General features: G+C 50.1%; 8 protein-coding genes across 8 annotated transcripts; 4 read left to right on the top strand and 4 right to left on the bottom strand.

Annotated features, from left to right (window-relative positions):
* Positions 1–1,095: 1,095 nt before the first annotated feature.
* T069G_01900 (blastomyces yeast-phase-specific protein domain-containing protein) lies at positions 1,096–1,560 on the top strand (the record flags this gene model as incomplete). The annotated part of the gene is made up of 1 exon (XM_056169110.1): positions 1,096–1,560. One exon carries the CDS (start codon positions 1,096–1,098, stop codon positions 1,558–1,560), a length of 465 nt encoding a protein of 154 aa, XP_056034426.1.
* Positions 1,561–2,465: 905 nt separating this feature from the next.
* T069G_01899 (subtilase family domain-containing protein) lies at positions 2,466–5,367 on the bottom strand (the record flags this gene model as incomplete). Its single annotated transcript, XM_056169109.1, has 3 exons — positions 2,466–3,849; positions 3,912–5,110; positions 5,200–5,367. The coding sequence occupies 3 exons, from the start codon at positions 5,365–5,367 to the stop codon at positions 2,466–2,468; spliced, it is 2,751 nt and encodes a 916-aa protein (XP_056034425.1).
* Positions 5,368–8,792: 3,425 nt separating this feature from the next.
* Positions 8,793–11,041, top strand: T069G_01898 (glycosyl hydrolase family 20, catalytic domain-containing protein; the record flags this gene model as incomplete). The annotated part of the gene is made up of 3 exons (XM_056169108.1): positions 8,793–8,832; positions 8,891–9,366; positions 9,431–11,041. The coding sequence occupies 3 exons, from the start codon at positions 8,793–8,795 to the stop codon at positions 11,039–11,041; spliced, it is 2,127 nt and encodes a 708-aa protein (XP_056034424.1).
* A 759-nt stretch (positions 11,042–11,800) lies between these two features.
* Positions 11,801–12,465, top strand: T069G_01897 (uncharacterized protein; the record flags this gene model as incomplete). Its single annotated transcript, XM_056169107.1, has 2 exons — positions 11,801–11,878; positions 11,971–12,465. 2 exons carry the CDS (start codon positions 11,801–11,803, stop codon positions 12,463–12,465), a joined length of 573 nt encoding a protein of 190 aa, XP_056034423.1.
* A 1,084-nt stretch (positions 12,466–13,549) lies between these two features.
* On the bottom strand, positions 13,550–14,361 carry T069G_01896 (uncharacterized protein; the record flags this gene model as incomplete). The annotated part of the gene is made up of 2 exons (XM_056169106.1): positions 13,550–14,251; positions 14,359–14,361. 2 exons carry the CDS (start codon positions 14,359–14,361, stop codon positions 13,550–13,552), a joined length of 705 nt encoding a protein of 234 aa, XP_056034422.1.
* Positions 14,362–17,772: 3,411 nt separating this feature from the next.
* T069G_01895 (uncharacterized protein) lies at positions 17,773–19,032 on the bottom strand (the record flags this gene model as incomplete). The annotated part of the gene is made up of 2 exons (XM_056169105.1): positions 17,773–18,551; positions 18,780–19,032. 2 exons carry the CDS (start codon positions 19,030–19,032, stop codon positions 17,773–17,775), a joined length of 1,032 nt encoding a protein of 343 aa, XP_056034421.1.
* A 1,322-nt stretch (positions 19,033–20,354) lies between these two features.
* On the top strand, positions 20,355–20,956 carry T069G_01894 (zinc-finger double-stranded RNA-binding domain-containing protein; the record flags this gene model as incomplete). Its single annotated transcript, XM_056169104.1, has 2 exons — positions 20,355–20,363; positions 20,426–20,956. The coding sequence occupies 2 exons, from the start codon at positions 20,355–20,357 to the stop codon at positions 20,954–20,956; spliced, it is 540 nt and encodes a 179-aa protein (XP_056034420.1).
* A 133-nt stretch (positions 20,957–21,089) lies between these two features.
* T069G_01893 (fungal specific transcription factor domain-containing protein) lies at positions 21,090–23,842 on the bottom strand (the record flags this gene model as incomplete). The annotated part of the gene is made up of 8 exons (XM_056169103.1): positions 21,090–21,543; positions 21,634–21,987; positions 22,104–22,438; positions 22,509–22,807; positions 22,879–23,324; positions 23,423–23,544; positions 23,630–23,653; positions 23,789–23,842. The coding sequence occupies 8 exons, from the start codon at positions 23,840–23,842 to the stop codon at positions 21,090–21,092; spliced, it is 2,088 nt and encodes a 695-aa protein (XP_056034419.1).
* Between the last annotated feature and the right edge of the window lie 1,653 nt (positions 23,843–25,495).

The raw sequence follows: 25,495 nt of genomic DNA, 5'->3' as shown, positions 1-25,495 counted from the left end.
GGGCAGATCTTGATTGCATGGAGTAAATCGTGTGTGTCGCTCGGAGCATAATCGACCACTGGGAGCTAAAAATACAATGCGTCAAAGAGCCCGCCCTGTCATCCTCCTGTCCTACCCGAGTCGAAGCAACGCTTCCGCCATGCATTCCGCCGCAATACGACGCCATTTACATCATGATCCCACCCAACCCGCGGGTCAGCCTTTCAAAAGCCGATGAGGCGCCCGACTATTGGTACCCAAACGGAGCGGAATCGTTCTAGACGGCCGGGACTGTCGCATTGAGTCACGCGCCGGCAGGACGCTTGTGGGCTGATGCCTGAGCAACACATGATCTCACGACATTCAGCTCCCCAGAGAGGCACGGCTTTTGGAGCCGTTTTCTGTGCCTGCTCGAGACAACGCCAGGCCGCTTGCATGCTAGCATCGTGGTTCTGGGTGAATCGTGGCCTCGGTAATTGTCTGAGTCGGAAGCCCCCGCATCCCATAATACGATGCTTGGCGCGTCGATCCCGCCAAAAGCTCCTCCACTAGCGGCCGGCGTTGCCTCACTTACAGCCGTAGCTCTGCTTTCCCGTCCGCTGCCAGTCGACGGTGAGCTAGCTATACATCTTACGCAATGGAAAAGAGCAAGTAATCCTCTGGCCTCGTATTCATTGTACAACCCGTCATGCAGCTCTCAGCCACTGCTTTGCGACTTTCACCGCCAGGTGAAGGCTCGTTTGGGAAACGCGGTGCTCGTATTCTGAGAGGCTTTAAGCTTAACGTGGAAATGTGGATTGTGCAGATCCCCCGGAATACGTGAGGCTGTCAGAATGTGTTGGCCGATTTTGCCATCAGTGAGCTGTAAAGAGTACCAATTGCACGGGATAGTCGGTAGGAAGTATACGAAACGTAGCATTGGGCATCCCAAAAGGTGTTTGCATTGAGAAGATGTACGCATTGAGAAGACTTTGGGAAGTATAAAAGGCAGGATGATTCCCGTTGAGACAAGTCTCTTGAATAGATCATCAGCTCACACTCTCCAGACTCACACAAAACTCACTACATCAAAAACACAATCTTCACTTCTCTAAAACTTATTCAAGTTTCGCCAATATGAAGTTCACCACCACTGCCGTTCTTGCCATTGCCGCATTCGTTGAGTCGGCCACTGCTCTGGGCAAGGCCCGTGTCGTCAACAAGTGCCCCTTCAGCGTCACTACCTGGTCTGTCGGCAGCGCCATCTCCAACCCAACAACACTTGCTCAAGGTGGTTCCTATGGCGAGACCTTCTCGCGAGACCCCGTAACCGGCGGTCGTGCCATCAAGGTCACTGTTCAGCCCGATGGCCTCTACACTGGCAAGCCCCAGACCAACTTCGCCATCAACCTTGAGGGCAACACCATCTGGTACGATCTCTCAGATGTCTTTGGTGATGCCTTCAACGGCCACAAGGTGGTTGTTTCCAGCGCCAACACCGCTTGCCCCCAGATTGTTTGGGGCAGCGGTATCCCTCCTGCTGGAAGCCAGGTCAAGAACTGCGGTGCGGATAAGGATGTGACTTTGACTCTGTGTGCTTAGAGTTAAAGAAGAATGGGTATATTTTAACGGAAGGGTCTAAATCAAGTTTATGATAGAATTTCAAGTCCTAGCTATGTTTAAGACTTATGACAGTATGAATTGATGAGTTTAATTTATTCTTCTGGGGTCTTTCTCGCTTCTGGCCTACTTGCTCCCTATCGTGATATGCATAATTTTCCTATCAATGCTGGTAACCTGGTGTAATGAAAACTGCATCATGCTACGTTTTTGTTCAATTTCATGTCTTTTTTTAATGGGAACAACCGTTGTTGTGATCCTGATGTGAAGCACAAATGAACCTTTTACTAGCGGCTTGCTTGTAAGGGCGATTGATCATTGCAACACAGCATCAAGACTACATGTACAATGGATCACTGTTCACCAAAATAAACATGTACTTAAACTTCATAATTTCAACACATTTGCGAACAAGAGTGAACCAAGGGGAAAAAAATATTTGGTTTCCATATTGGGACAGTTTTTGAGTTTCGGGCAAAAAAGAAAATCTCCGATACTGGGAATCGAACCCAGGGCTGCTCGGCACTGGAATGATGAGAGCGAGCGATGTTAGCCACTACACCATATCGGATAGGCTTGTATGATACGATACATGGAAATTTCCTCTAAAAGCTGTCAACGCAGAGGTTCATCTCCTCGTCACCTAAAATCGCCTTCACAGTAGACCTATAATTGGCATGGAAATTTTGGTCATATGCATGATGTTGCTAGACACGTGTGTAATATTGTCCAATTTGGCTTCAAGATTGTATGCAACACAAAAGGTATAAGGGTAACACTCCATATGTATCAGCTACCCTAACTACATGTATTTACATCACCTTGCCTCTCAAGACAAGGAAAAGAATATGTATCCTCCTCTTCTATATACATCACTTTCGCCTCTCTTACGTAGTAGTCGTGTTGTACTGAATGTTAAACGTCTGAGTGAGCGTGCTCTCATAATCTTTGGCATTGTTCACATCTCCATAGATGGTTGCCGCCCTGATCAAGAACTGGTAGCTTCCCTCAGGAACGACGACGCCCTCTTGCGTCATTCCGGTGAATGCGTTGACGTAAAAAGATCTTCCAGTGAACGGGAGAGGGTAGCCAGGAAGACTTCCTACGATATCGACACCCAGCACATTCGTAGTGTTGACCTTGGCTTTTGTCTCGCCTGTAGCGACGAGGTCGACTCGAAGGAGAGGCGAACCAGCATCGATCTGCATGAGGGGAGCAGGATAATCCGGAGGAGGGTCAATGGGCTGCGGGGATCCATCAACAGGATAAGGAATAATAAACGTAGTGTTATCGACAGCCGGTGTGGTCGAATAGACGTTGTAGTGAACAATGTAGTTAAAGTCAGGGTCAAGCACCGGAAGCTTGGCCAAGCTACCCACAACTCCCAAGTAAGGAACAACAAGATTCTCATTGTTTGTACCATTCAGGGTAATATATCCGCTGTAAACTGGGAGGGCGGAAGCATTTAGCCCATGAGGGGGAGTTGGTACGACGGTAATCTCGGCCGACTTTCCTGCTGGGACTGTGACCTTGTTGTGGGAAAAGGCAAGCTTGGCTGAAGCACCCTCAGCGATGGGGTTCGGGAATGGGGCCGGGAAGTGGCTGTCGCCATTTCCATATGTATACATGGTCAGAGAGGGAGTGTGGCCGATTGTGTATGTGACGCTTCGCTTTCCCGTGTTCTTGATCGAGAAGCTAGCCTTCTTGACAAAGTTGTCAGTGTCGTTAAATGCAATGTTGGGAACGCTGAGTAAAGTTGTTGCATGGGCGGCCTTGTAAGCTTGAGCCAAACCGGCACCTTGCTGAGCGACAGGAGCCAACTCGTTGGCATAGAGAGTTGTTCCATCATAGAAGGGCAGCTGCAGAGCCGTTGAAGACACCAAGTTCATCAGAGTCTTCGGGTCCTTGATGCCCCGTGCTTGCATGATAAGGGCATAGACTGAGGCCATGAGCGGCGTGGCCATGGAAGTACCCTGATCAATCTGGTAGCCTCCGGCGGGCAAGGGCCAGGTAGAAAGAATGGAACCTCCGGGAGTTGTGATGGAGGGGTTGATATCGGCTTGCCATGTTGGGCCCCAGCTTGTGAAAGTGTCAATGTAGTTGGGATTGACGGCATTGGGAACAAAGACACCAGACTTGGCGCTGGATGTTGGCTGGACAAAAGTCAAATACAGGTCTTGACCGTCGCTGATCTGCTTTTGCCACAAGACACCTTGAGAATAACCCGTCAATGCGAGGCCCTTGGCGGCGGTAGCTCCGATTTGATAAGGGCTGTGGATCAGAAAATGTTAGTTGTGTGACGCCAACTAGAAAAGGGAGATCGAAAGACTTACTTTCCAGGCCCATCCAAGTAGAACATGTAGTATTGGGCATTTCTCAACTGCAGATTCGCAACTTCACCCCAAGAGGTACAAGAATCTTGCGACAGGAGAACTACTACGTTGCTGAGGTCCGCTGGTGCCTTGTCATTGAGAGGATTACAAGCGCCATAAGAGCCATCAGTAGTAAATTCGGGTGTCACTGCCCACACTGGGAGAGTAATATTGGGGAATGGGAAAGCTCCAGGGGTATACACAAAGAGAGTCTGGTTCGTTGTGGAGTTGTCAGTGCTCACATATCCTGCGGTTCCCAAAAATGGCGTCAAAGTACTCTCAACAGATGAAACTGCTGTGACGCCTTTGCCGTTGGCTGGAGTGCCTGCAACAAATAGTCCTCCCGAGCCTGAGTTGCCGTTGGCCACCGTGCAGGGGACACCAGCCTCGACTACTCGTGAAACAGCAACTGAAAAGGAGTCTTCGGTCCAGCCAGATGATCCACCAAGAGAGATGGTGATGATATCCGCTCCGTCTTCATAAGCCTTGTTGACAGCTGCAATGGCAACATCGGCTCCAACATCACCGGAGCAGCCAAAAACTCTGTACATGCCAATAGTTGCTCCGGGAGCGGCACCAGTGAAGCCCATGGGGTTTGGCAACGCCCCGATGATGCCCGTGACGTGTGTTCCGTGGCCATCACAAGTGCTAAAGGGTTCACCGCCAGGCACGGGGGTATTGCTTCCATTATAATCGTCTCCAACCAGGTCCTCTCCATATTTGACAACACAGCCGTCTTTACCAAAGCATGCACCCAAAGCGGGATGGTTGAAATCAACTCCAGTGTCGATGATGCTAATCTTCACACCCTTGCCTGTGATTCCCTCCGCATGAAGCTTATCAACCTCAACGGCAACGTGTGGTGCATAAGTGTCCTTTGCAGACGTTGCTCTACGCAGCAGATCTGAAGCTTCCTTCAAGTGGCTGGAATCGCTGCTGACTGAGCTGATTGATGTATTCGCCGGTCGTTTGTAGAGCTGGACAGGCCACACCTGTTTCACGGAGGGAACAGTTAAGATTTTGGCAACGGAAGAACGAGTATCCAGATCAACGGTGTTCAGTTGGAAAGAAGCACCTTTGAACAAGGTATAGTTGAGATTCATTCGTTTTGTTGCCGGGAGGCCATGCCGCTGAAGGTCACTGAACAGCGATGCTTCTTCCTATTTGTAGTGACAAAGTTAGAATTCGACATTTGAGCTATGAAACTAACACGGCTCGAAGGGCAATGGAAAGGATCGAATCAACGTACATGGCCATCCTCATACTCGACAATGTAAGCACCCGGGACAAAAGATAACTCTCCCTTTGTCCAGTCTTCCTTGCCATTGGCGATTCCTTGAGGGCTCTGGGCAGCCGCACTGGCGCCATCTGCTAGAAGCAGACCCAAGATGGGTAGCAAGCGGAGATATGCCACCATTTTGTTTTCGTAGGTGCTGCTTGGCCGGAACGAAAGCAAAAACTCATCTCAAGACAGCAACCCGTGTCTTTATATACCCGGAAAAAAAGGCACCACAACTCAATTCCTGTACCTGCCAAGGCGGTAACGTCTCATTCAATTCATCTTTGCCACCCAAGAATGGTTATAGTTGTACTGGTAATGGCGAGCTTCCATTTGCGAGGTACGATGCGGGGACCGGGATCCTCAATGGCACACAACCAAGTAATCGAAAGCTGCATTTCCGAATGCCATCACTCTTCCAGATACGACGCCATACATGTGATGGTGGTTTAAGGCCTCTCATCCCGCACCGTTGAGTGGAGTTTTGTTTATACCTTATTTGTGGTCTGACAAGGCCAATGCTGGTGAGCTCTCTCGATCGAAAGGGAAGGTCAAAACTGCATTGCTGTAAGGAATCGAATCAGCACATTTATCTTTCATACTGTGCGGAGTCTTTTTGTGCTCATCATATCTGCGTTCAGGGACCTTCTAAATGAGGACGAAAAAAGCTTACTTGGAGCAGGGATGCATTTAGCTCAGCATCTCGTATCAAGTTCGTCTGGTTCGACTCAAGTTCACCCTACGGGTGTTTTGTCAGTGAATTAGTCTTGCATGCATAGTGGATTTGACTAACAACAAGGATCGTCGTGCAATTTACTTACAGAGGCATTCCATATTGACCCTTGGCCGGGATGAACGGCTGCAGATAAGCGGCGAATTAATCGGGGGGAGTCTTTTGTGGTAAAGGTCGAACTGAGAAGGAAAAACGTGCTCTGTATCGATGTTAATCAGAGATCACTAAAGGCTCAAATACGTATTAATGAATCCGTACTGACCTTAATTCTGTTTGTATGCGATATGTTTGCGAAACCAGATGTTAAGCCAAACTACTCTTAATAATGCATCTATGGATGGCTTTTTCTCTAGCGAATCGCAACATCATCGAACCACAGTTAAGAATTATCGTGTTGTCAATGATCTAATGTGAGTAAGACTGGCAAACCGATTCCCAAGACGGTAGCTGTGATAGACACCACGGTTAGAAAAGCCACACAGATCCTTGCAGTATGAGAAGAGTGTTTCCAAAGTCCTCCCACGAGCATTGAGATCTAGCGTACCTGTAGGTGATCATTTCTGGAATAATCGGGAATATGCGAAAGCGCAAGGCTCTAGTGTTTAAGGACCTCGCATCGGGAGCCGAAGAATTAGAAAGAGGAAACAAGAGAGCGAACCGACGCCAAACAGAGCAGCGAAAGACCAAGGATACATAAGCTGCGGAAATTAGGTTGAAGCGGCGGTAAAAGAGTTATCTAAGCTATTCCCAAACGATGACGAAGAATAACTAAACATTGTCGGATCTCGTATTGTAACCTTGTCTTGCCCGGCATTTCGGGACTCTCGCTTGAGCGTCCTGAACGACTTCATTGACCTACAGGACTATTAGAGTCTTCATGCTAAGCATACAACATGTTAGAGAGAGTTATATACTGGGAGTACCTACCACAATTGCTGACTCGGGACTGAAAGCTTTATGCGACAACAGAATAGAACCAGCGTTGTGGAACAAGGAGAGACACTGAGGGTGTGAGTACAAGCTGAGCCTTGACGGCACAGTAGAAAGACACACGACGAGAACATGGAGTACCTTCCTCTCCATGGCCACCACGAAAGGACTAAGAGTCTGATATTCTGACGTGTACGCTTCCTGAGTCTGTCTGTATATCTCTGGGCGTTGCTTGATTGCTCAGCCAGCTTTCGGAGGAAGCGACACTCGAGACGAACCATGGCATATGATGGTATATGGAATTTCGACGGAGATACCCAGCTTGCTATCTTTGTTTTCGAGATATCTTTGAAGCTTGTTTGTATGCAAGAGGCTGGCTGCAGTGGAAACTGGTCGACTTTATGCGAGAGACTCGCCTGCTTGGAAGTTAACAATCAGGAGGCAGCAAACTCGGCTGGAAGTAGTAAGACGAGAGTTGAAGAACATGACGATTACCTCTGATTTACGCAAAGATTGAGATGGATGCAGTACAGCTCAGTTGCTGAAGCACCCATTCATCCAGTACTAGGTAGCACTGCCAGCCAGAAGCTCCCCTCTGTAGTCAGTTGCCCAACACTATAATGTCAACAGCTGGCAGAGGAGGGAAGAGTGATTCACTGCTGAGGAAAGCACAGCGCACAGACCAGGGCCTCGTCTATAAAGCCGTCTTCCACCAGCCCGGCTTTCAACTTTTCTTCTTTTCTTCTTTCATACCCAACCCCACGGTGAGGGAGGATAGGAAAGCCCCAGTACTTCGAAGTTCAAGATCTCGTTTGTACTAGGACAGGGAGAGCAATCTTCCTCTGCTCTATGAGCTGATTCATAGGGGGCACAATTTGTGATTTGACAACCTTTTTTTCTTTCATTGTGAGCCTAGGCTTGACCTGGGGCACGAAGAAGGAGAACAAAGAACAGTGAACCAGTTGTGGTGGGAAACGCGAGATGGTGTTTTGTTTGTTTGGCAAGAAGTTATGTTTGGGAGAAAGCACTGACGTCGTAAGATATGATCAAAAGAAAGGAAATGTTCAACAACAGTCATCTTTTAGCTGGAAGCTGTAGCTTGTTCGAACAACTAGAGCAGTGAAGCCTGATCACCCGGTTGCTAGCCTGCCAAATATCGTTCTCGTGATATTTGCGCGTTCAGCACATCAAAAGGTAAGGTATCTCTCTCCAACTTCAGCTGGTTTTCATCCTTTCTGTCTCTCCTGACTCTCGTCGAGTCCAGAGTAATAGATTTCCATCTTCCATATCCATCGCCATCTCCATCTCCTTTCCACGCTCTCATCAGACTGACTCTCCACCATACAGCCTTCTATCTCCGCCATCGGAATGGAGATTCGATCGGGCAATTCCAGTTTTAATCGTCGCTTAGCTGACCGACCGGCGATCTGACATGCGATCTGCGGCCCCCACGCAACCAAATTCGATTCATTCTATCCATCCATCTTCCCTCACCGACCGACCTCAACCACTGCTCAGCCCTATCGCGAAACGCACCGCAAACTACCCAAAAATCTCTCTATGCCTAGCTGAATTCAAGCACAGCTGCTCCATACTCTCGTCCAAAGCACCAATACCGGTGAAGCTCGACGGATCAAGTTGCCGAACCTCTTATCTATCGCGATGCTACTCACGCTAGCTTGGCTTCACCCTGGCCAAGTCTCCGCTTAGACCGGGACTTGTATCCCCATGGGGATGCTACTGTAACGTTACGCTGTCAAAGAAGGGCCTTTGAAGATGATAGTGCAAATACAGGCATCATGGCATCCGTACTTATGGGATATCGCGCCCAGTCCAGGCGAAGAAAACATTGGTCGCAGAGGCAATTGGGACGCGGTACGGAAGCATTGCCACTGCAGATATGAGGTTTCTCGTAGTGGTCGTGGGATTGGCCTCCCTAGGTAATGTCCTAACGATGAAGATGAAATGAATTTCTATCAATTCTAATCAGGCATGTAGCTCGCGCGCAGCTTTTGGGAATACCAACTGTGCCATTCAACATCACCTCGGATCGGACGTATGATTTGAGAAACGTCCATACCATTGTTGTCGACCTTGCACACTCGACTGCCCGCGATCAAGATGGCCTTACTTTGATTCCTCCCACCCTTTGGGAGTTTGCAGAGACGTTTCGAGATGATCTTGCAGGCATTGGCATCAACACCATCTTGCTACCTGGGCCCAAACCCATCAGCAATGCAATCTACCTCACTCTCGATAGCGACAAGTCGCAATTCGTCAATGCCGCTGGAAACAAGACTTCAGAGGGCTACCGTCTCTCTGTTACTTCTTCAGGAGTCACGGTCAGCGGTGCCAGTCCTCTTGGAGCGTGGTGGGGAACACGAACAGTCCTGCAGCAGGCTTTGATCAACAACAAGAAGATGAAGCTTGGAACAGGTGTCGATTCTCCTGGATGGTCGGAGAGAGGCATGATGGTAAGCTACCCACACCAGATAACTAGGTGAAAGTCTGGAAAACTGAATAAGTAATCGACATTAGCTTGATGTTGGTCGTCATTATTATCCGTCAGACTTCCTCGCGGAGATGTGCTCCTACCTCTCGTTCTTCAAGCAAAACGTTTTCCATCTTCATCTCAGCGACCACGTCTGGGATCCCGCCAAGCTCGGCTCCCATGAGCTCGCTCTCCAGCTATACGCTGCTTTCCGAGTTGATTCCACTGATCCAGCGGTCGCGGGACTTGCGCGCCCAGTCAACGAAACTTATAGTCCATCCGTTTTCGACAATCTACAGCAGAAATGTGCACGCCGCGGTGTGACCATCTTGCCTGAGCTCGAGTCTCCCGGGCATTCGATGGCAACGACCGACTGGAGGCCCGAGATTGCGCTTTCTGACTTTAGTATGCTCAACTTGAGCCACCCCGAAACGCTTCCCACTGTCAAGTCGTACTGGAAGGCGGTTATCAACAACTTCCATTCCAAAGTTGTGCACATTGGGGCAGACGAGTACGACAGCAACTTTATCAACGAGTATAGCACTTTTGTCAACGATATGAGTGCCTACATCCAATCCATTTCTGGGAAGAGCACTCGCATCTGGGGCACTTTCCCGCCCTCTTCTGCCGCCGGCTCTATCAATGTCAACAAGGACGTAACGATTCAACACTGGCAGATTGGTCAAGACAACGGTCTATTCGACTTTATCGACAAGGGATACAATATCGTCAACAGTGACGACTACTTCTACCTCGATCTCAAGTACTCTGACGGCGACGTCTACCCCAAAGAGCTCGATATTGAGCGTGTCTTCTACGGGTCTCCCGACGGCAGTGCATTTGCACCCAACATCCTCGACAATGCCAACGCAACGAACAATCCCCCTCGAGACAGCCCCAACGTGCTTGGACACTTGGCTGTCGTATGGAACGACTGGGGCCCAAATGCCAGCACCTACCACGAGGCTTACTACATGGTCCGCAACGGTCTGCCGGCTCTAGCTGACAAGCAATGGGGCGGTTCGCTGCAGGAGAAAGATTATGCTAGTCTATTTGCTACGCTGCAGCCAGCTGTGCCGGACCAGAACCTCGACCAGCGGATTGCCTCCAAAGGCTCAACCATTGTATCTTACAACTTTGGCCAGGGTATCCTCTCATCAGCGCTCGCTGTTCTGGATGGCTCTGGAAACAACTACCACGGTCATCTCGAAAACGGCGCCTACGTTAGCGGTGGTGCTCTACAACTCAACGGACGCGGAGCCTATCTCAAGACGCCCCTTACGAGCAAAGGACGCAACTACACTCTTTCTTTCTCCGTGTTACCCAAATCTCATGGCGGCGCGCTCTTCTCTGGCCCGGATAGCAGTTTTCTGAACGGCAATGGCACGTCAACCAATCTCATGCTCGTATCTCACAACATTGCTTATCCTGTCAACCTGACATTGCCGTTGAACAAATGGAGCGACGTGACCGTTCAGGCTATCGGCCCGCAGACGTTCATTTCTGTCGGTACACAGCGTCAGGAAGTGACTATCCTGATGGGTATTTGGGGAGGATATATGCAGGAGGGACCAATGGCAATTGAGGCGCCGATTCAAACAATCGGGCAAGGAATTAATGGACAAATGAAGAACATAAAGCTTTCCAGCGATGTATAATTCGACAGGAAGTCGAAATCTTAATACGCTTGTTTTAATAATACAAACCTTTACGACCTGGTGGGCACGAGAGCTATGAAGCATGGGAACTTGATGAATTTCACATGCGGTTGTATGATGCATACTGACTGGAAGACGACCTAGCCTCAACAGAGCAACAGACATGCTCTTTCAAACCAGAAGGCGATTGACGCACTTTCTCTGACGAGCACCCTGGCATTCTTGAATTGCAGTTGCGTTGTCTAGCAATACCCGACCGGGCGATTTTAAAGATGCTGTCAGACAGCCCAAGTACTCGCATTGCAAGCAATTATTTACGCTTGATATTGAATGATTCATAGACGCATTATACCGGCAACTAAACGAACTAGAATTTACTATTCATTTTTGGCGTATTTATGGTTGACGACAACTTCCCTCGTCGTTTTCAACGGTTTCTCCACTTTCGCCACTTCCGACTCATGATCTTCATTCCAACGCATAAGATATTTCTTTCAATTTCGAAAGAATGATATTATCGATTCATCATGTCCACGAGATCAGACTGAACAGCAAGCCATCTATCCACCGCCAGTGGAGTAAACATGATGTAATCCGCTGACAACGGTCGCCTTCTATGAGCTCATAGATACGATATCGACAATTATATATATGGCTGGGTCGCAATGATTGCAAACATCTTCATCCAATCTACACTTTATTTTTCAATTACACCTGCACGCAAAAAGACACCTGAAAGAAACAGAAAAATAATTCATAATGTCTGAACATCCGGCACATTACTCTGGCGAATTCCACGCTCGCAAGCCTCCATCCGAGCCCATGATGAAAGGAGGAGTATGTCTCAACTTCACATTCGCACACTCATACCTTAAATCATAAATCCTACGCAATAGAAGATACTCATAGCTAACCAATTGATTCTGCAGCATCAACCGGGAATCAAAGTCGGCAACGACCGCCTCCCAGAATCCCACCTCGAAACATTCCCTCCAGGAACCGCTCCCCCCGAATCATCCTTCCGCCCCAATCCCACATCAGAAATCCCAGGCCAAGCCAACAACCCCGAAATCGACTCCTCTGGCCGAAGTGATCCTCTCGACTTCCCCGGCGCCACATCAAAAGACGTAAGCAACAGCTACGGCCGTCCCATGCAGGGCCTCGAAGGCCGCGAAGTAGCCTCACAGTTACCGGGCAAGAAACACACCGGCACGCGAGAGCATCCACACGGCCATAAGGAAGCGGGAGCGGGATTAGGAGCCATTGCGGCAAATGTCAACAAGAGTGATCCCGTGAGAGAGCATGGATGGGACTTGCCCGAGGGCGTGGAGAAGGGCACGAGGGGCAAGGTTGGTGAGAGCTTGGCTGGGGCGGAGGGGGTAGAGCCCGTGAAGGCGGATGAGGTTGCTTCGGAGAGGTTCTAAGAAAAAGATGAGATGCTGATTTTGGAGATTCATTGATGATATTGTATTCTTATGCTTTTGCACCTGGAGTCTAAAAGGACAGTGTGCAATGAATTGTATAGTAGCTATTACCTACAAACACAAAACATACTATCAAAAAAAATACACAAAACATGAGCTGCGGCTATCGCACCTCGACAGCCCGACCCCATCAGCATCCGTGTCATGTAAATGAAATCTATAAATAAACCACATACTCACGTCTCACTTATATTAAGATCAGACCACATCCAGAACGAAAAAAGCAATTTTGCACACACACTCACTTATACCCAGGATAAAACGCATTAAGCAGGAACAAACCAAGCATGTAACAAACATCCCGCCTCCTCAGCACTTTGCTGTAAATCCTTCAACCTCGACTCCTCTTTCATAGCCCTGCAAGCCAGTCTCATATATGCCTGCTGCCTTTTCACTTCGATGCTTTGATTAGTTCCATATGATTCTGTTTCACAATCATATCGGTTATCAGGGGTATAGAGTCGTATTGGAGCATGACAAGGAACACACTGCTGAGTAGCATTCCGCTCGCCCTTTGCGTAGACCTCGGTCAAGGTGAATTGAGACTAAAGCTACGCTTACGATGATTTCGGGTCATGGTCGCTACAGTTTATGAACGATGGGTATATCCAAGTATACCTAGGTATATTGGACATTGCTTAAAATGAATTAAAATGTATTAAGACAAAGAAAAAGCATGCAATCTCGGTGGCAATAATATGAAATACCGCACAAGCCATATAAAAAAAAAATGTCCAAAACACCCATATTATATATATCCTTCCAGCGCCTGTCGCATCGTATCGCAATGTATACCTTATTTTTAATCCTGTCCCTAGGCAGCAAGCAAACAAACTGGTCAAACGTTTTGTCAGAAATCCGCACGTGTAATATCCAATGTGAGCCGCCTGCCAAATGATTCCAAATCAATAATCTTTTCGCTTTCCCAATTCCTGTATCCCAATCCTACATGACATATTGGCAGATGTAAACTGTTCATGCATGCCAACTCGTGACATTTGTCCGCCTTTGAATGGCCGGACAATCAAGTGAAATCATAAGTGACCAAGCTCTCTGCGCCGTCAGACGTTTCTCTCAGGACTGTGACTCTATGGTCGTCGGTCCCAACCCAGTTTCGCCTATGCTCTATTTCGTCTGAGGAATCGTCCTCGTCATCAGCATCGCTGTAATCTCTGCCTTCTCTAGGCCTTACTTCGACGCTCACGTCGCTTTGGCGTCCCTCGAGATCCCAAACTCGAATCTCGTCACCACGCTGGCTGACACTAACAGCTCTGCCTTCTGGTGTTACGTCGGCATCGGCGATGCCCGAGGTGTGGCCATAGAGCCTCGTAGCATTGGAAATGACAAGGGACTTTTCCGTCGCAGTAACAACAAACAACACAAGAGTGTTGTCGTGCATGGTCGCGAGCAGGTAGGGGTGGCTGTAGCAGAGCTTGGTTGGCCCGCCCTCGTCATCATCCATGTACAAGTCGGGAAAGTTGGAGCATGTAGCGCACTTTGGCCGGTACGATGAAGTGGTGACCAATGCCCCCGTCTCAGTAGGCAGGGTGTAGGCAACGCGAGACGTGATGACATCTGGCTTGGAGCTGCCCGAAGGCCGGATGTCAAAGTTTTGAATGCCAATGGCCCAGCCGCCGACGGTGTCGAACGAGTAGGCAATGGAGGCAACAGCCGAGTTCTTGAGCTGGCGGAGGGACAAGACCAGCGGCTGTCGCGAGTAGTCGGACTTGAGCGACGACAGCACAAAAGGGTTGGAGAGGTCTGCGCTCTTGTCTACTTGGCCTCCCACTTGTAGTGTAGACAATTCACCGTCGCTCAGATAGCCCGTGTCACCATCGCGATGACTCGGACCAGCAGTAGATGTCTGCTCCGGCTCTGGGGCGGGCGTCTCAAAGGTGTACAGGGTGATGAATCCCAGCTCAGCAGCCGTCAGGGCATAAGGGTATGAGTATGCGACCGACGTGAGTCTGCCTACGTAGCTTTTGTCCTGGCGATACAAGACGGCCAGCCGGCCCTCATTGACCGTCAGACGCCAGATGCCAAAAGTGCCATCGTTGAAACCCAACATGATGTCCAAGGTGCCCAAATCAAGCTTCTGGCCGTCCAAAGCCAGTGCCGTGGGCACGAGGTGGATGCCATCGTGGGTCTCGGTAGTTGTTTGCGCAATGGAGAGCTGCGTGCGCAAGTCCCAGGCCCGGAGCCCGGCTTGCAGGTCGACGGTGACGGCGAGGCCATTGACAACCTTGACCAAGGTCCGACGCTCCAGGATGGGAGTCAGAGAGAAATTAGGGTTGACTTGGACCTGGCGCACCTCGCAGAGACCGCGCGCCCAGTTGTGTCGCAGACGGTACTGCTGCTTCCAGTCGACGAGGTCCGTCGGGTGGCTGGACTTGTCGGCCGGGTCAACGGGTTTGAAGGGGAGCTTGACGGGCTCAGCATCAACGGCATAAACGGCCGTGGGGGCCAATATCGACGAGCCGGGATTGGAGCTGGAGCTGGAGCTGGAGCTGGAGCTGCCCTGTTCGGCGTTGGAATTAGCCCCCGCAGACGTTTGTGTTTGTGTTTGTGTTTGCGTTGACGACTGGCCCTGTTCCCGAGCCGAATTCTTGCCCTTGAGGCCCGGGATGCGGTTGGCGCGCGGCAGAATGAACCTGCGGTAGTAGTGGGAGCGCCACAGCTGGGGATCCGAGGCGACTCTGTAGAACTGGCGCGACACAGGCGCGGCGGCCAGCAGCGTCTTCTCGTCGACGTAGGAGAAGATGCGCAGCAGCAGCTCGTCCGACACATCGCGGGTCACGTCGTACGAAGGCGTTGTGAGCTCCACGTCGGCGGGTTTGGTGAGACGCAGCCGCTTGGCCGAGGCGTCGTTGAGGGAGTGGGAATGGGAATGGGTGGCAGAAGAGGTGGCAGAAGAGCCGTCTGGCTGGCGGCTGTTGCCATGGTCGCTGTACGACGCTTTTCTCTTCTTCATGCTTCTGATGGCCATCATCTTTGCGCGCGTGCGCGTGTGTGCGAGAGAGAGTGTGTATTGATGCGATCAATATCAATGATGGGTGGTGAGTGTGTGTGTTCGCGCGGGCTGGTTGGTATAAGCAGCGCCCGGCTGTCCAAACGGGAGAAGAGGAGGAGGAGCAAGCAGCAGAGAAGCAGCAGAGAAGCAGCAGTGAAGATGATATAAAAGCAATGGAGGACATGCAAAGCAAATGCTGTCAGCGGCAGTATCGCTTCTTCTCCCCGGGTTTCAATCTCGGGGATTCTCTGCCCTCTGATCCAGCGATTTGCAGCGTCGTCACGGGCATGCAGGTATCAAATGCAGTGGAGCAGTGCAGAAAAAGGGTGATGATGCGGGTATGTGAGGGAGAAGAGAAAACAGCGAGGAACTCTAATAAAAGGCGTAAGGATGATGCAGTACAGTGAAGAGTGAAAAGAAGAAAAAAAACGGCTGTTCAAGGGAGGGAGAGACACGGAGATTGTGGAGTTGCGGGCGACAAACGCACGTGGGATTGTGATGGAGTTTTGAGGAGGAGGTTTATGTTGATGGAAAACGGAGATATGATATGGATGATAGTGACGGGAGATTGGAGGTGACAACTGACGGGATAGAATAGCGCTGAGGTTTGCTGCAAAATGCCCCGAAGCTGGTTTGTCGAGGCCCGAATCCAGCAGCTTGAGCTCCCCCGTGGCACGCTGGCTTCCGGGTCCCTGCCGGTCTTATATAGTGGCTCCCCCCAAAGACGCTCCTCCAGTGCTACCGTAGCGGTTTGCATCCGTTCGGGCCTGCGGACGGCCCTGACGCGTCCAGGTAGGTCCAGTCTGGTCTTGTTTTCCCCTTCCTCTGTCTTGCCCTGTGCTTGTTTTCCCTTTTGCTTTGCTCTGCTTTGATTTGCCTGTACCTAGGTATGCATGCATCTAGGTATGGAGTCATGTCATGTACCTGTATGTATCAACTTCAACTCCTCCCCAAGACACATACAGGTCATCCATGTACGGGCTCATAAAATACTCCGTACCTAGACCTTGTCCAGTCCCAGCCGCTGTCCAATCACTGCCCAACTGCACCTTTCAGCCACTAATAGGCACCGAAGCTAGACAGAAGCTTAGCACGGATTGCACTTGATGGGATGCTTGGATGCCTTGCCGGGCTGCCAGTTGAGCTCCATCTGTTCCCCCACCACCCCCGGCAATCCATCCAGCACATGTACCCCCAGTATGGCGCCCTCTGCAAAGCAGTACATGTACCCACTAGCCGCTAACTTAAGTACTACCTGTATCTGGCCCCCCCCCTCCAGTCAGTAGAAACATCAAATCAACCACCATCACGGTTTTCTTTCCTTTTTCCTTTTTTCTTCTCTGCTTCCCAATTCGCCTCTGGATTTGTAATTCACGCCCAAGTTTCCTAAACACCAGCAAATCACTCAAGCGTTCCCCTCCCTTTTTTTCCTCTTCTCCTCCTCATACCTACTAAGTCATAGCTCGGCCGTGGCTTTTTGGCCGGCTGCCCTCCCTGCGACAAGTCACTTCTGAAAAGAGTCGCCTGCAGGTACGCTTGTATCAGCCGCGGATGCCAGAACCAATAGATCGCCACAGTTCAAGCGGTGATTCAAAGTGCAAGATGCATGCCAAATGCAGACCAAAAAAAAAAAAGCAAAGAGAGACCAACAGGAAGAAAGCCCTTTCATCATACCGCTTTTGTTTAATATACCCGTATGCAAGCCGCAAAACAACTCATCAAACCACCCCCTTCCTTAGTGGCTACGTAGTCTCGGCCCTCACTCCGTTTCCTGGGGTGGTAAAAGTTCAGCTCTTTTTTGGCTGCATATTTGCTACTCGTATGTTATTCTATGGTTGAATCTAGCCTCTCAGCATACTGCAAGGACTCTCATTCTCCCCTCATTCTCTCTCATGGACTCGTATCCCCCCCTCCCCCCTCACCTCCTTTTACGTCCTCAGACACGGCAAATATCAAACCGTAGATGGGAAAAGAAAAAAAAAAAAATTCCCCGGCCGCTTATTGCATTCCGAGGCTCCATGGATCGCCGGATAAACTTCTCATTCTCCTAGCGTAGATCATCTGCACAGTCCCGTGCTCGCGGCTCATATTTCGAATTGATGTCTCATGCGCATGGCTCAGGTCGAGAGAGGCTACTTGTGTGCTCGTAAATTCGTGTATATTCATCATAAATCCGTTGTCATGTCATGGGTCAACCACCTCCCCCTCCACCCAAGTCGCTGACACAACCTCGATCGTCACAGCTGGACTCTGGCAAAGAGATCGTCGTATAGCTTCCCAACCCATCCATCCGACGGCCCAGCCTTTGCGACAACCTCGAGTCCTCCCACCGCCCACAATGCAGCTGCTGCCACTACTGCGGCCTGAACTCCCAGCCACTGGCGTCTGCGTTGCCGCTTCGTCTTCTTATCAACCGTGACTGCTTCGCTTCCCCACCAGCCCTTGGTTGACGGCGCAATCCCGAACCATTTGGCCAGTCCCCAGACCATATGGGCGCATCCTATTCCAATCAGGCCCCTGTAGGCGGTAGCTGCAATAATAGGGTGCCTCGCGAAGCCGTGAGAGACGTAGGCTAGGCCAATGTTGGAGCTGTCGCCCTCCACCACTAGTGGCAGGACTCGGTTCATCACGACGTGGGCCCCCCAGAAGGCAGAGAAGACGTAGCCAGACCAAGAGATCCAGCTGAGCGGCGGCCAGAGCTGAACTGACGGCCGAGGGTTAGCAGTAGACGAACGCATCATGGCATACATGCCCGGCGTTGACCCGCCATATCTCTTAATGTTCTGGGACCTCCTCAGAAGACGCAACGCAATACCAGAGCCAATGTGCATCAAAACCGGCAGCCCAACCAGCAACGGCTCCGTGATGGGCGTCTGGTAGAGTTCCCGGGCCATAAGCAGGTAAGTCTCCGAGCCAGCCACGCTTCGTGTAACCGCGGGAATGAGGGACACATTGGCAAGGTGCATGGTGGTGAATACCGACACGGCATAGCTGGAATATCTCTGCATCCGGCTCACTATATTTGACAAAAAAACATCAAAGTCACAACCGGTCAGCATAAAAAAGGAACCACACACACACTTTCGACTCAGACAGGGTTGCAATGCAGCTGAAACTGGATAAAACCACGGGGAAAACGCAATGGGTTAAAACGAGATAAAAATAAGAATAAAGGCGGCAATCAGTTCAGGGATTATCCAAGGACGACAGACAAAAAGGAAAGAAGAAAAAAAGAGAAACGAACAGTAATAGATGGCGCCTCGGCCACTGCCACTCAACCCCGGCGCCATAGTCGAGCCAGTCTTGATGCTGCCCGCACTGCCTTCCATGGTGCCATCTGCATCCAGAGGGTCAATTGGCCTCTTTTCTTCTGTCGGTGTGTCCGGGTCTGAGTCCATGGGCGCAGGATCCAGCTGGAGGAGAGAAATGGCCGTCAGAGTCGAGTTCCTCCGCTCTCGCCAGCCTCGCGGGCTCTCGGCATCTGAGTCGTCATCCATGGCGAATGCCGAGCTCTTCCCTTTCTTCTCCTTTCCTTTCTTGCTCTGTATCTGATTCAAGAATGAGGTTTCTCAATTTTTGAATAATTTTCACCTTTGTCCTTGGGTATCAAAAGATTCCGAAATAAAAACGAAAATACCCGGGTGAGACACGCATGTCCGTACGAGCATCAAACCACCGGCTGGGTATGTTGGGGAGAAAAAAGAAAAAAGAAGGCTGCCCAATAGCAAAAGACCACACAGCTGTGGGGGGGCCCCTCTATGCCCAAACAAGAAATGGTTTGAGTGCCGCCCACACCCGCCGGTATAAATGCTGAGACAACAACGACACACAAGTTTTATGCAAAAAAAAAAAAAAAAAAAAGAAACGCCCGTTCGCTCGATTTGTTTCAAACTCTTTTCTCTTTTTCCATTTCCCTTCTGGGAAGCCACCAATCCCAACCGTTGTGGCCTTGATTGGAGCGCGTATGTTCCGCAATGGCACATTGGCCAAGAGACAACTGTCTCAACCTACATGTTCGAGACGCCCTATTTGCCAACGCCCAACAGCATCATACCCTTTTAGCTCTAGCAGCGTCTTTCGTACAGGACGGTTTCATCTATTCCGCATTACATACGTGCTTCATACATGTGCTTGATGCGTATGTAGGTAGGAACACGTATGAGTGGGTGCTAAATTACATGTCCGAGTACCAAGTCCTACCTTGGTACACGCCACATGCTCTACGGCCAAGACGTTTTACGAAACATCCTATCGCCGTATTCTCCCTTACATGAGCCACCACCTGTAGCGAGATGAATCGTGTGATTTATCATACATTATGAATTTCACTGTCCAGTCAAAGCTAAAGAGCATTGTTGTTAGCTAGGTAGGTAGTTAGCCATCTATCAAGTATGCCTTGTTCGCCTTGGGAAGGACTTGGTAAAGCAGCTTAAGCGACGGCTGCCGGGAAGTCTCCCGCTATTGATGAAGCTGGCCACTAACAGCCCTGCCATATCAAATGTAGGATCGAGGAGCAGTACATACTAGATACATTGAGCATCATAATTCTATCGCCTATAAAATAGTACCTAAAAGGTACTCAAAGCTACTCCGCAATCGGTCTAATCTCGGTCCAGGATTGGATAGCCGCCCATCATCAGCCCCACCATAGCTCCCTCGGCCTTTTTTCTCCGATCTTCCGATATCCTTCAACCCAATGGTTGCGTATCGTATCGTGCATCGTTATCGCGAGCTTCACGCCAGAGCATCGCAAAGCTCTCACTCGCACAGCACAATTGGATACTGCTCTATTCTTAGATTGTATCTCCAAGACTTCAAAATGCCTCCAGTAAATGCCTATCCTCCTTCGACAAACCCTCAGCATCGTCAGACTAACGCGTCCATCTCCAGAGACACCAAACCCTTCCTCCCGCGCAAACCAGCTCGGCGAAAGAGGCCCAGAAATCCTTCTACTGCAACCTCTGCTCCAAGGGCTACTCCCGCATGAACGACTATGAGGCCCATCTCAGCAGCTACGATCACAGCCACAAGCAGCGCCTCAAGGACATGAAGGCCATGGTGCGCGATCCCAACGCAGGCGCAAAGGCGAGGAAGGCCGAGGCCAAGGCAGACGGCATGATCAGCATCAAGTTGAACGACCAGGAAGCGCCATCCTCTGGCGGTGGCGGTGGAGGAGGCTTCAAAAAGGGCGGCTTCAAAAAGACTGGCTTCAAGAGTGCTTTTGCTCCGGTAGAGGCGTCGTCATCAACTCCGGCTGCTTCGCAACCAGCAGTGATTGATGCGTCCCGTAAACCAGCGAACCAGGCCGCTCGTGCGCTCATGGATACGGAAAAGACGGGCCTCTACAAGGGCTCTCTCGTGGAGAGCGATACGGAAGATGAAGGATACGAAGTCTACGACCCAAGATTCCCCACTGATTGACTCGTCCAAGACACAAGAGGCTACATTAAATCACTGGCTGAATGCCATTGCTGTCTATTCGAGGGTATTATTACTATTATCATGCCGGCAGTTATAGATGCCACTTCATATGCCACAGCCGAGGTCCAGAACCCTACATGTCGGACTGCATCCACTTCTGCGAGTCTATCTGCGACAAGTCCTCCTCTAAGAGACTAATCATGTTCCGGCTGCCAAAAAACCAATCCGCAAGCTGTGCCACCTGGCCGTTGCCCTGAACCGGCACCCCCGGATCGTTGGTGTTTGCGTTGGCCATTGGTTGGTCCTCATTGGGGATGAAGCCCAGCTGACTGAGGTACATCTCAAACTCATCCCCTATCGAGCTTTCGTCTTGCTGCTGCTGGGCCTTGGCTTCGACATAGAGCGTGGCGATGTCGCACATGACCCGGCATAGTCGGTATAACTTGTCAATGGGTTCCGATAGCCCCCTCCCACCTTCGAGGGAATCCACAAAGTCCTGGAGAACCTTGAGGTCTGCGAATGAAGAAGTCTCAATGACATAGCAAAACAAGACAAAGAATGGAGCAAACGGTGTCAACAAGAGGTTCCTAGAGATGGGACAAAATGAGAATCAGCATTTGGTTGGCGGAAAGGGAAAGGAAAGGAAAGGGTGGGTTCAGAATTGCTGTCTTCCTTACCAATGAATGTACATGGACCGCATGTACGTGCTAATGTCCATGAATTGAACACACTCCTGATGCGTCTTCATGGCATGACGGGCTGCATCTAAGCATTCGTCGCAGAATCGGGTAATGGAGCCTTCCGGTGCCGGTATGACGCGGTAGATGAGCGTCTTGGTCACGTAGAACTGGACCTCGTCGCCTTTGATAAAGACGTCGACGACATCCGAGGTTCCTATCGACTTGAGTAACCTGTGTACCTTTTCACGCGTCTCATCCGTCTCAATCTCCAGTCGGCTGCATTCCGCGGCCAGGAGTTTTGCTCGTTGGACCAAGTCGGCCTGTGGGCTTGCCAGAGCGACTGGGCTGTATCTGCAAGTTACGAACAGCCATCAGTAATCAGGTCCGATCCACAAACAAAGAGAAAGGACAAAAGAGAAGACCACAATAGGCGGTCAAGGGGCTCATATATGAAGAAAGGTTCTTACAGTTGTTCGTAGATTCGGCTCTGCAGGCTGCTAATCTTGACCCATAACGTCGGAAACGTGGTAGATGTGAGATGGTCGAAGCCGTTGACTTCAAACTCGCGTTTGATATCAATGTCGCATTCCGCTATTGTTGACGCCCGTCCAAGTCTGAGGCCCAGGCCCTTGTCCAAAGTGTACACATGCCAGAAGATGACCTTCTTTTGCTGTGCAACCACTGGAGGATCGTTTCTCAGCGATTCTGTGCGGTGGTAGCCACCTGCTTGACACAGCCAGGCGGCCATTGTGATGAGATGCCACGCTACCGAGGGCCTAGAGACGTCAATAGCATAGAGGCACTATATCAATCAAACAATATCAGTTACTCTACCCATCAATAACTAGACAGACAAAGCAAAGCAAACTCACACCAAGCAGCAGAGCTTGCACATTCTCAATCTTTGGCGACAGAAACAACGGAAAGTTGGCCAGCGTCGTCTCGAGATTCGACTTGCAGATGGCCACGTACGAGTTGTACTCTTCACGCAACGCGCCCTCCTTGTCCAGCGAGTGCTGCTCAACAAAGAGGTTGTACAGCATGGCGTTGACCACGGCAAAGGTGGCGTCCGAGAAGTCTTCTGTGGGGAAGTAGACGGTCTTGCACAGCTCTGCAAACTCCTTGATGCCGACGAGGGTGCACAGGATGGTGAAGAAGGTGGGAGGAGCGGCTGGTTTAAGTCAGATTATACACGCCTTTTTCATGTTGAATATTAAAAGATTTGTAAACTCTTTCCCATACCTTTGACGTGCTTTAGGAGGGAGACTACCGTGGCCAGCGGAGGCATCGGCAACTTGCTCACGCCCCCCGGCGGCACCGGCTTCTGCAGAGGGAATCGAGGCCCATGGCTTATCGAGCGATGTTTTTGCATCTCGACAAGCTGGCTGAGATTGGCGAGGGCCGTCTCCATCTTGGGGTTGAGAGGCCGCAGGGGCCCCCTCTTGACGGCGCGCTCGAGGAACTCGCTCGCAAAGGTGGTGTGCACGGTCAGGCCCGAGTCGCCGCCCAGGACAGACTCCTCGTCGGAGCTGTCATAGTCGGCGTTTGAGGCGGCGGTCGGAATGGTGATGTCTGTCTGGGGTGTGTGGATGAATTTGGAGGCGTCTGTGGAGGTGGAGGACGAGATGTTTTTGAGGAGAGCCTCGATGTTGCCGAGGCGGGCTTCTATCTGGTCAATCTTTCTCTCGCTTGGTGCCTGTTAGTTATGTGATTTGATATTAAGAGACGAAGAGATACTATGAGATGATATGATATGATATGGGAGGTGACATGAGATGAGACTCACTATTGAGATGAGATGAGGACTCGCTGTCGAGGTTCCTTTGGCCTCTGTCCAGCACCGGTTGATGTGCAACTCCGCTTTGCTGTTCTGCAATTGGAACACGGCCAGTCTTTATCACAGCGAATCTTGAAGGAAAACAATTAGCTTATTGATCCAATCGAAGAGTGAAATATCATGGCAGAGAGTGACACTAATTTGATCGACACTCACCTTTCGTAGACGACACTGATCACACTGTCATTCACGCCGACAAAGGCCATCGTTAGTACTCAATCAATCTCATCACCCCATCCAGCAGCAGCCCATCATCGCGGCTAGATATGCGCATCAAGCCAGATCCACAGGCGACACTCAGACACCGGCACTTACAGCTCTCCGGGCGGTTGGATCGTCGGCGGCCGCGGACGGCGCGAGGTTCTGCATTGTATCGGGTGATTTTTTGCTTCTGAGCTAATGCGGACGAGCGAAAGGATATGGTGGTTGCGAATTATATAATGGAATGATGCTGTATGTACTGCGGTGTTTTAATCTATGATGAATTGAGATGAATTTCGATTCTTGTTTCCAGAAGAACTTGATTTGCTCATCCTCATGTGAGTTGAGTGAAAGGATGAAAAGAAAGAGGTAAGGCGGATTCTACAGCAGCATCTTTTACCAGGTTCATTTACTGCCGGCGGTGTTAGTGGCTGTACCTCAACAACTGCCATCCAAATTCAACAAACTAAGCCTTACCAAGTGCCGGACACGCAATTGTGTATCAGAAAATAGATCATGTCTAGCATCTCTTGTTGCCTGAGTTTGTCGACACGAGGATGCAGGAGGAATGCGACGCATCTGCAGCCAGGCTGATGGATGCTGCGGAAAGCAGCGGCATGTACTATTGCATACATCTCGTGAGGAAAGATACTTGTCAAGGCTCCGGATGTCCCGGAGTCCGCGGGATGCCGAAGATTCCTTGGCTGCGGCGAGTTATTACGTACCACAAGCAGAAGCAGAGGTGGATGATTCAGGATAAATTGAAGGATAAACTAAATTAAATTAAACTGGAATACAATAAAATAGAATAGAATGGGTTCTGTTCTGGTTGGCATTAACTGTTCAATAGCTGGTGATGTTTAAACTCTCAAGACGAATGAATCGTAGCGAGACCACTTATAAACAATAGGTTATACATGACAGCTGCTCCAGCGAAAGCCTATCCAGCCCTATCTAGCTACAATGGGCCTTTATGCAATTTTTCCTCCATAGCCAACTCTCTCGTCAACTAGTGGAAAGTCTCTCGGCGTCTGTCAACATCAATCCGGGTCTCTGGAGGAAACCCCATCCGGATCTCTGGAGGCAGCTTCATCTTGATCTCTGGAGGAAATCCCATCCTAGCTTCTGAAGAATGTTTGAAGAATAGCCTGTATATCTATATCTCTCTCTTCATTGACATAGCGGTCAATTCTAGCAAATCTTTCAAGCTGAACAAAATTGGACTCATCTCCAGCCATTTTTTTCAAGTAATACCTGACAAGTATGGTTCGGCCCTTATGTTCAAAGTCCCCCTCTCCCTTGTGCGCCAGCTGATGGCAAGATAAAATTAGTGAGCTGATTCCGGCCGCGATAGCTGTGGCCACGGAGCTTTCTGATATATTTTCGTTAGAGTTGAGAACCGGAGCGATCCCCGCCGGGACATTGACCGCAAATTCGTTACCCAGATTCTTATTTCCAGGAGGCTTTATCCCAGACTCGTCACAGGCGATAATGGGGATTGTCCCAAAACAGCCTGCTGGGTAGGCATGTGCCAAATTTACGCCTTCATCATGAGCACTGCAGAGCATGGCAATGCCGCGTTTGGTTGCTTCACAACAAGCATCCTCAAGCTCATGTGTTTTTTCGCCGAGGCCGAAGCTCATGGAGATAATATCAACACCTTTTGATATCGCCCCTCGTATCGCCTTGTGTATAAGTTAATAAAGCCAACGACAGAGATAAAGCGCACCAAGGCGTGGAGGGGCGAGTAACCCACCTCTGCAACTCTCGCCGGAGTGATTCCAGATCTCCTTGATGACACTCTAGCAATATAGAAGACAC

This window comes from Trichoderma breve, chromosome 1 (genome assembly GCF_028502605.1).
Source record: "Trichoderma breve strain T069 chromosome 1, whole genome shotgun sequence".
NCBI classification, from domain to species: domain Eukaryota; kingdom Fungi; phylum Ascomycota; class Sordariomycetes; order Hypocreales; family Hypocreaceae; genus Trichoderma; species Trichoderma breve.
The sequence above is the reverse complement of the archived record's forward strand: the minus strand, read 5'-3'. Positions and strand labels throughout refer to the sequence as shown.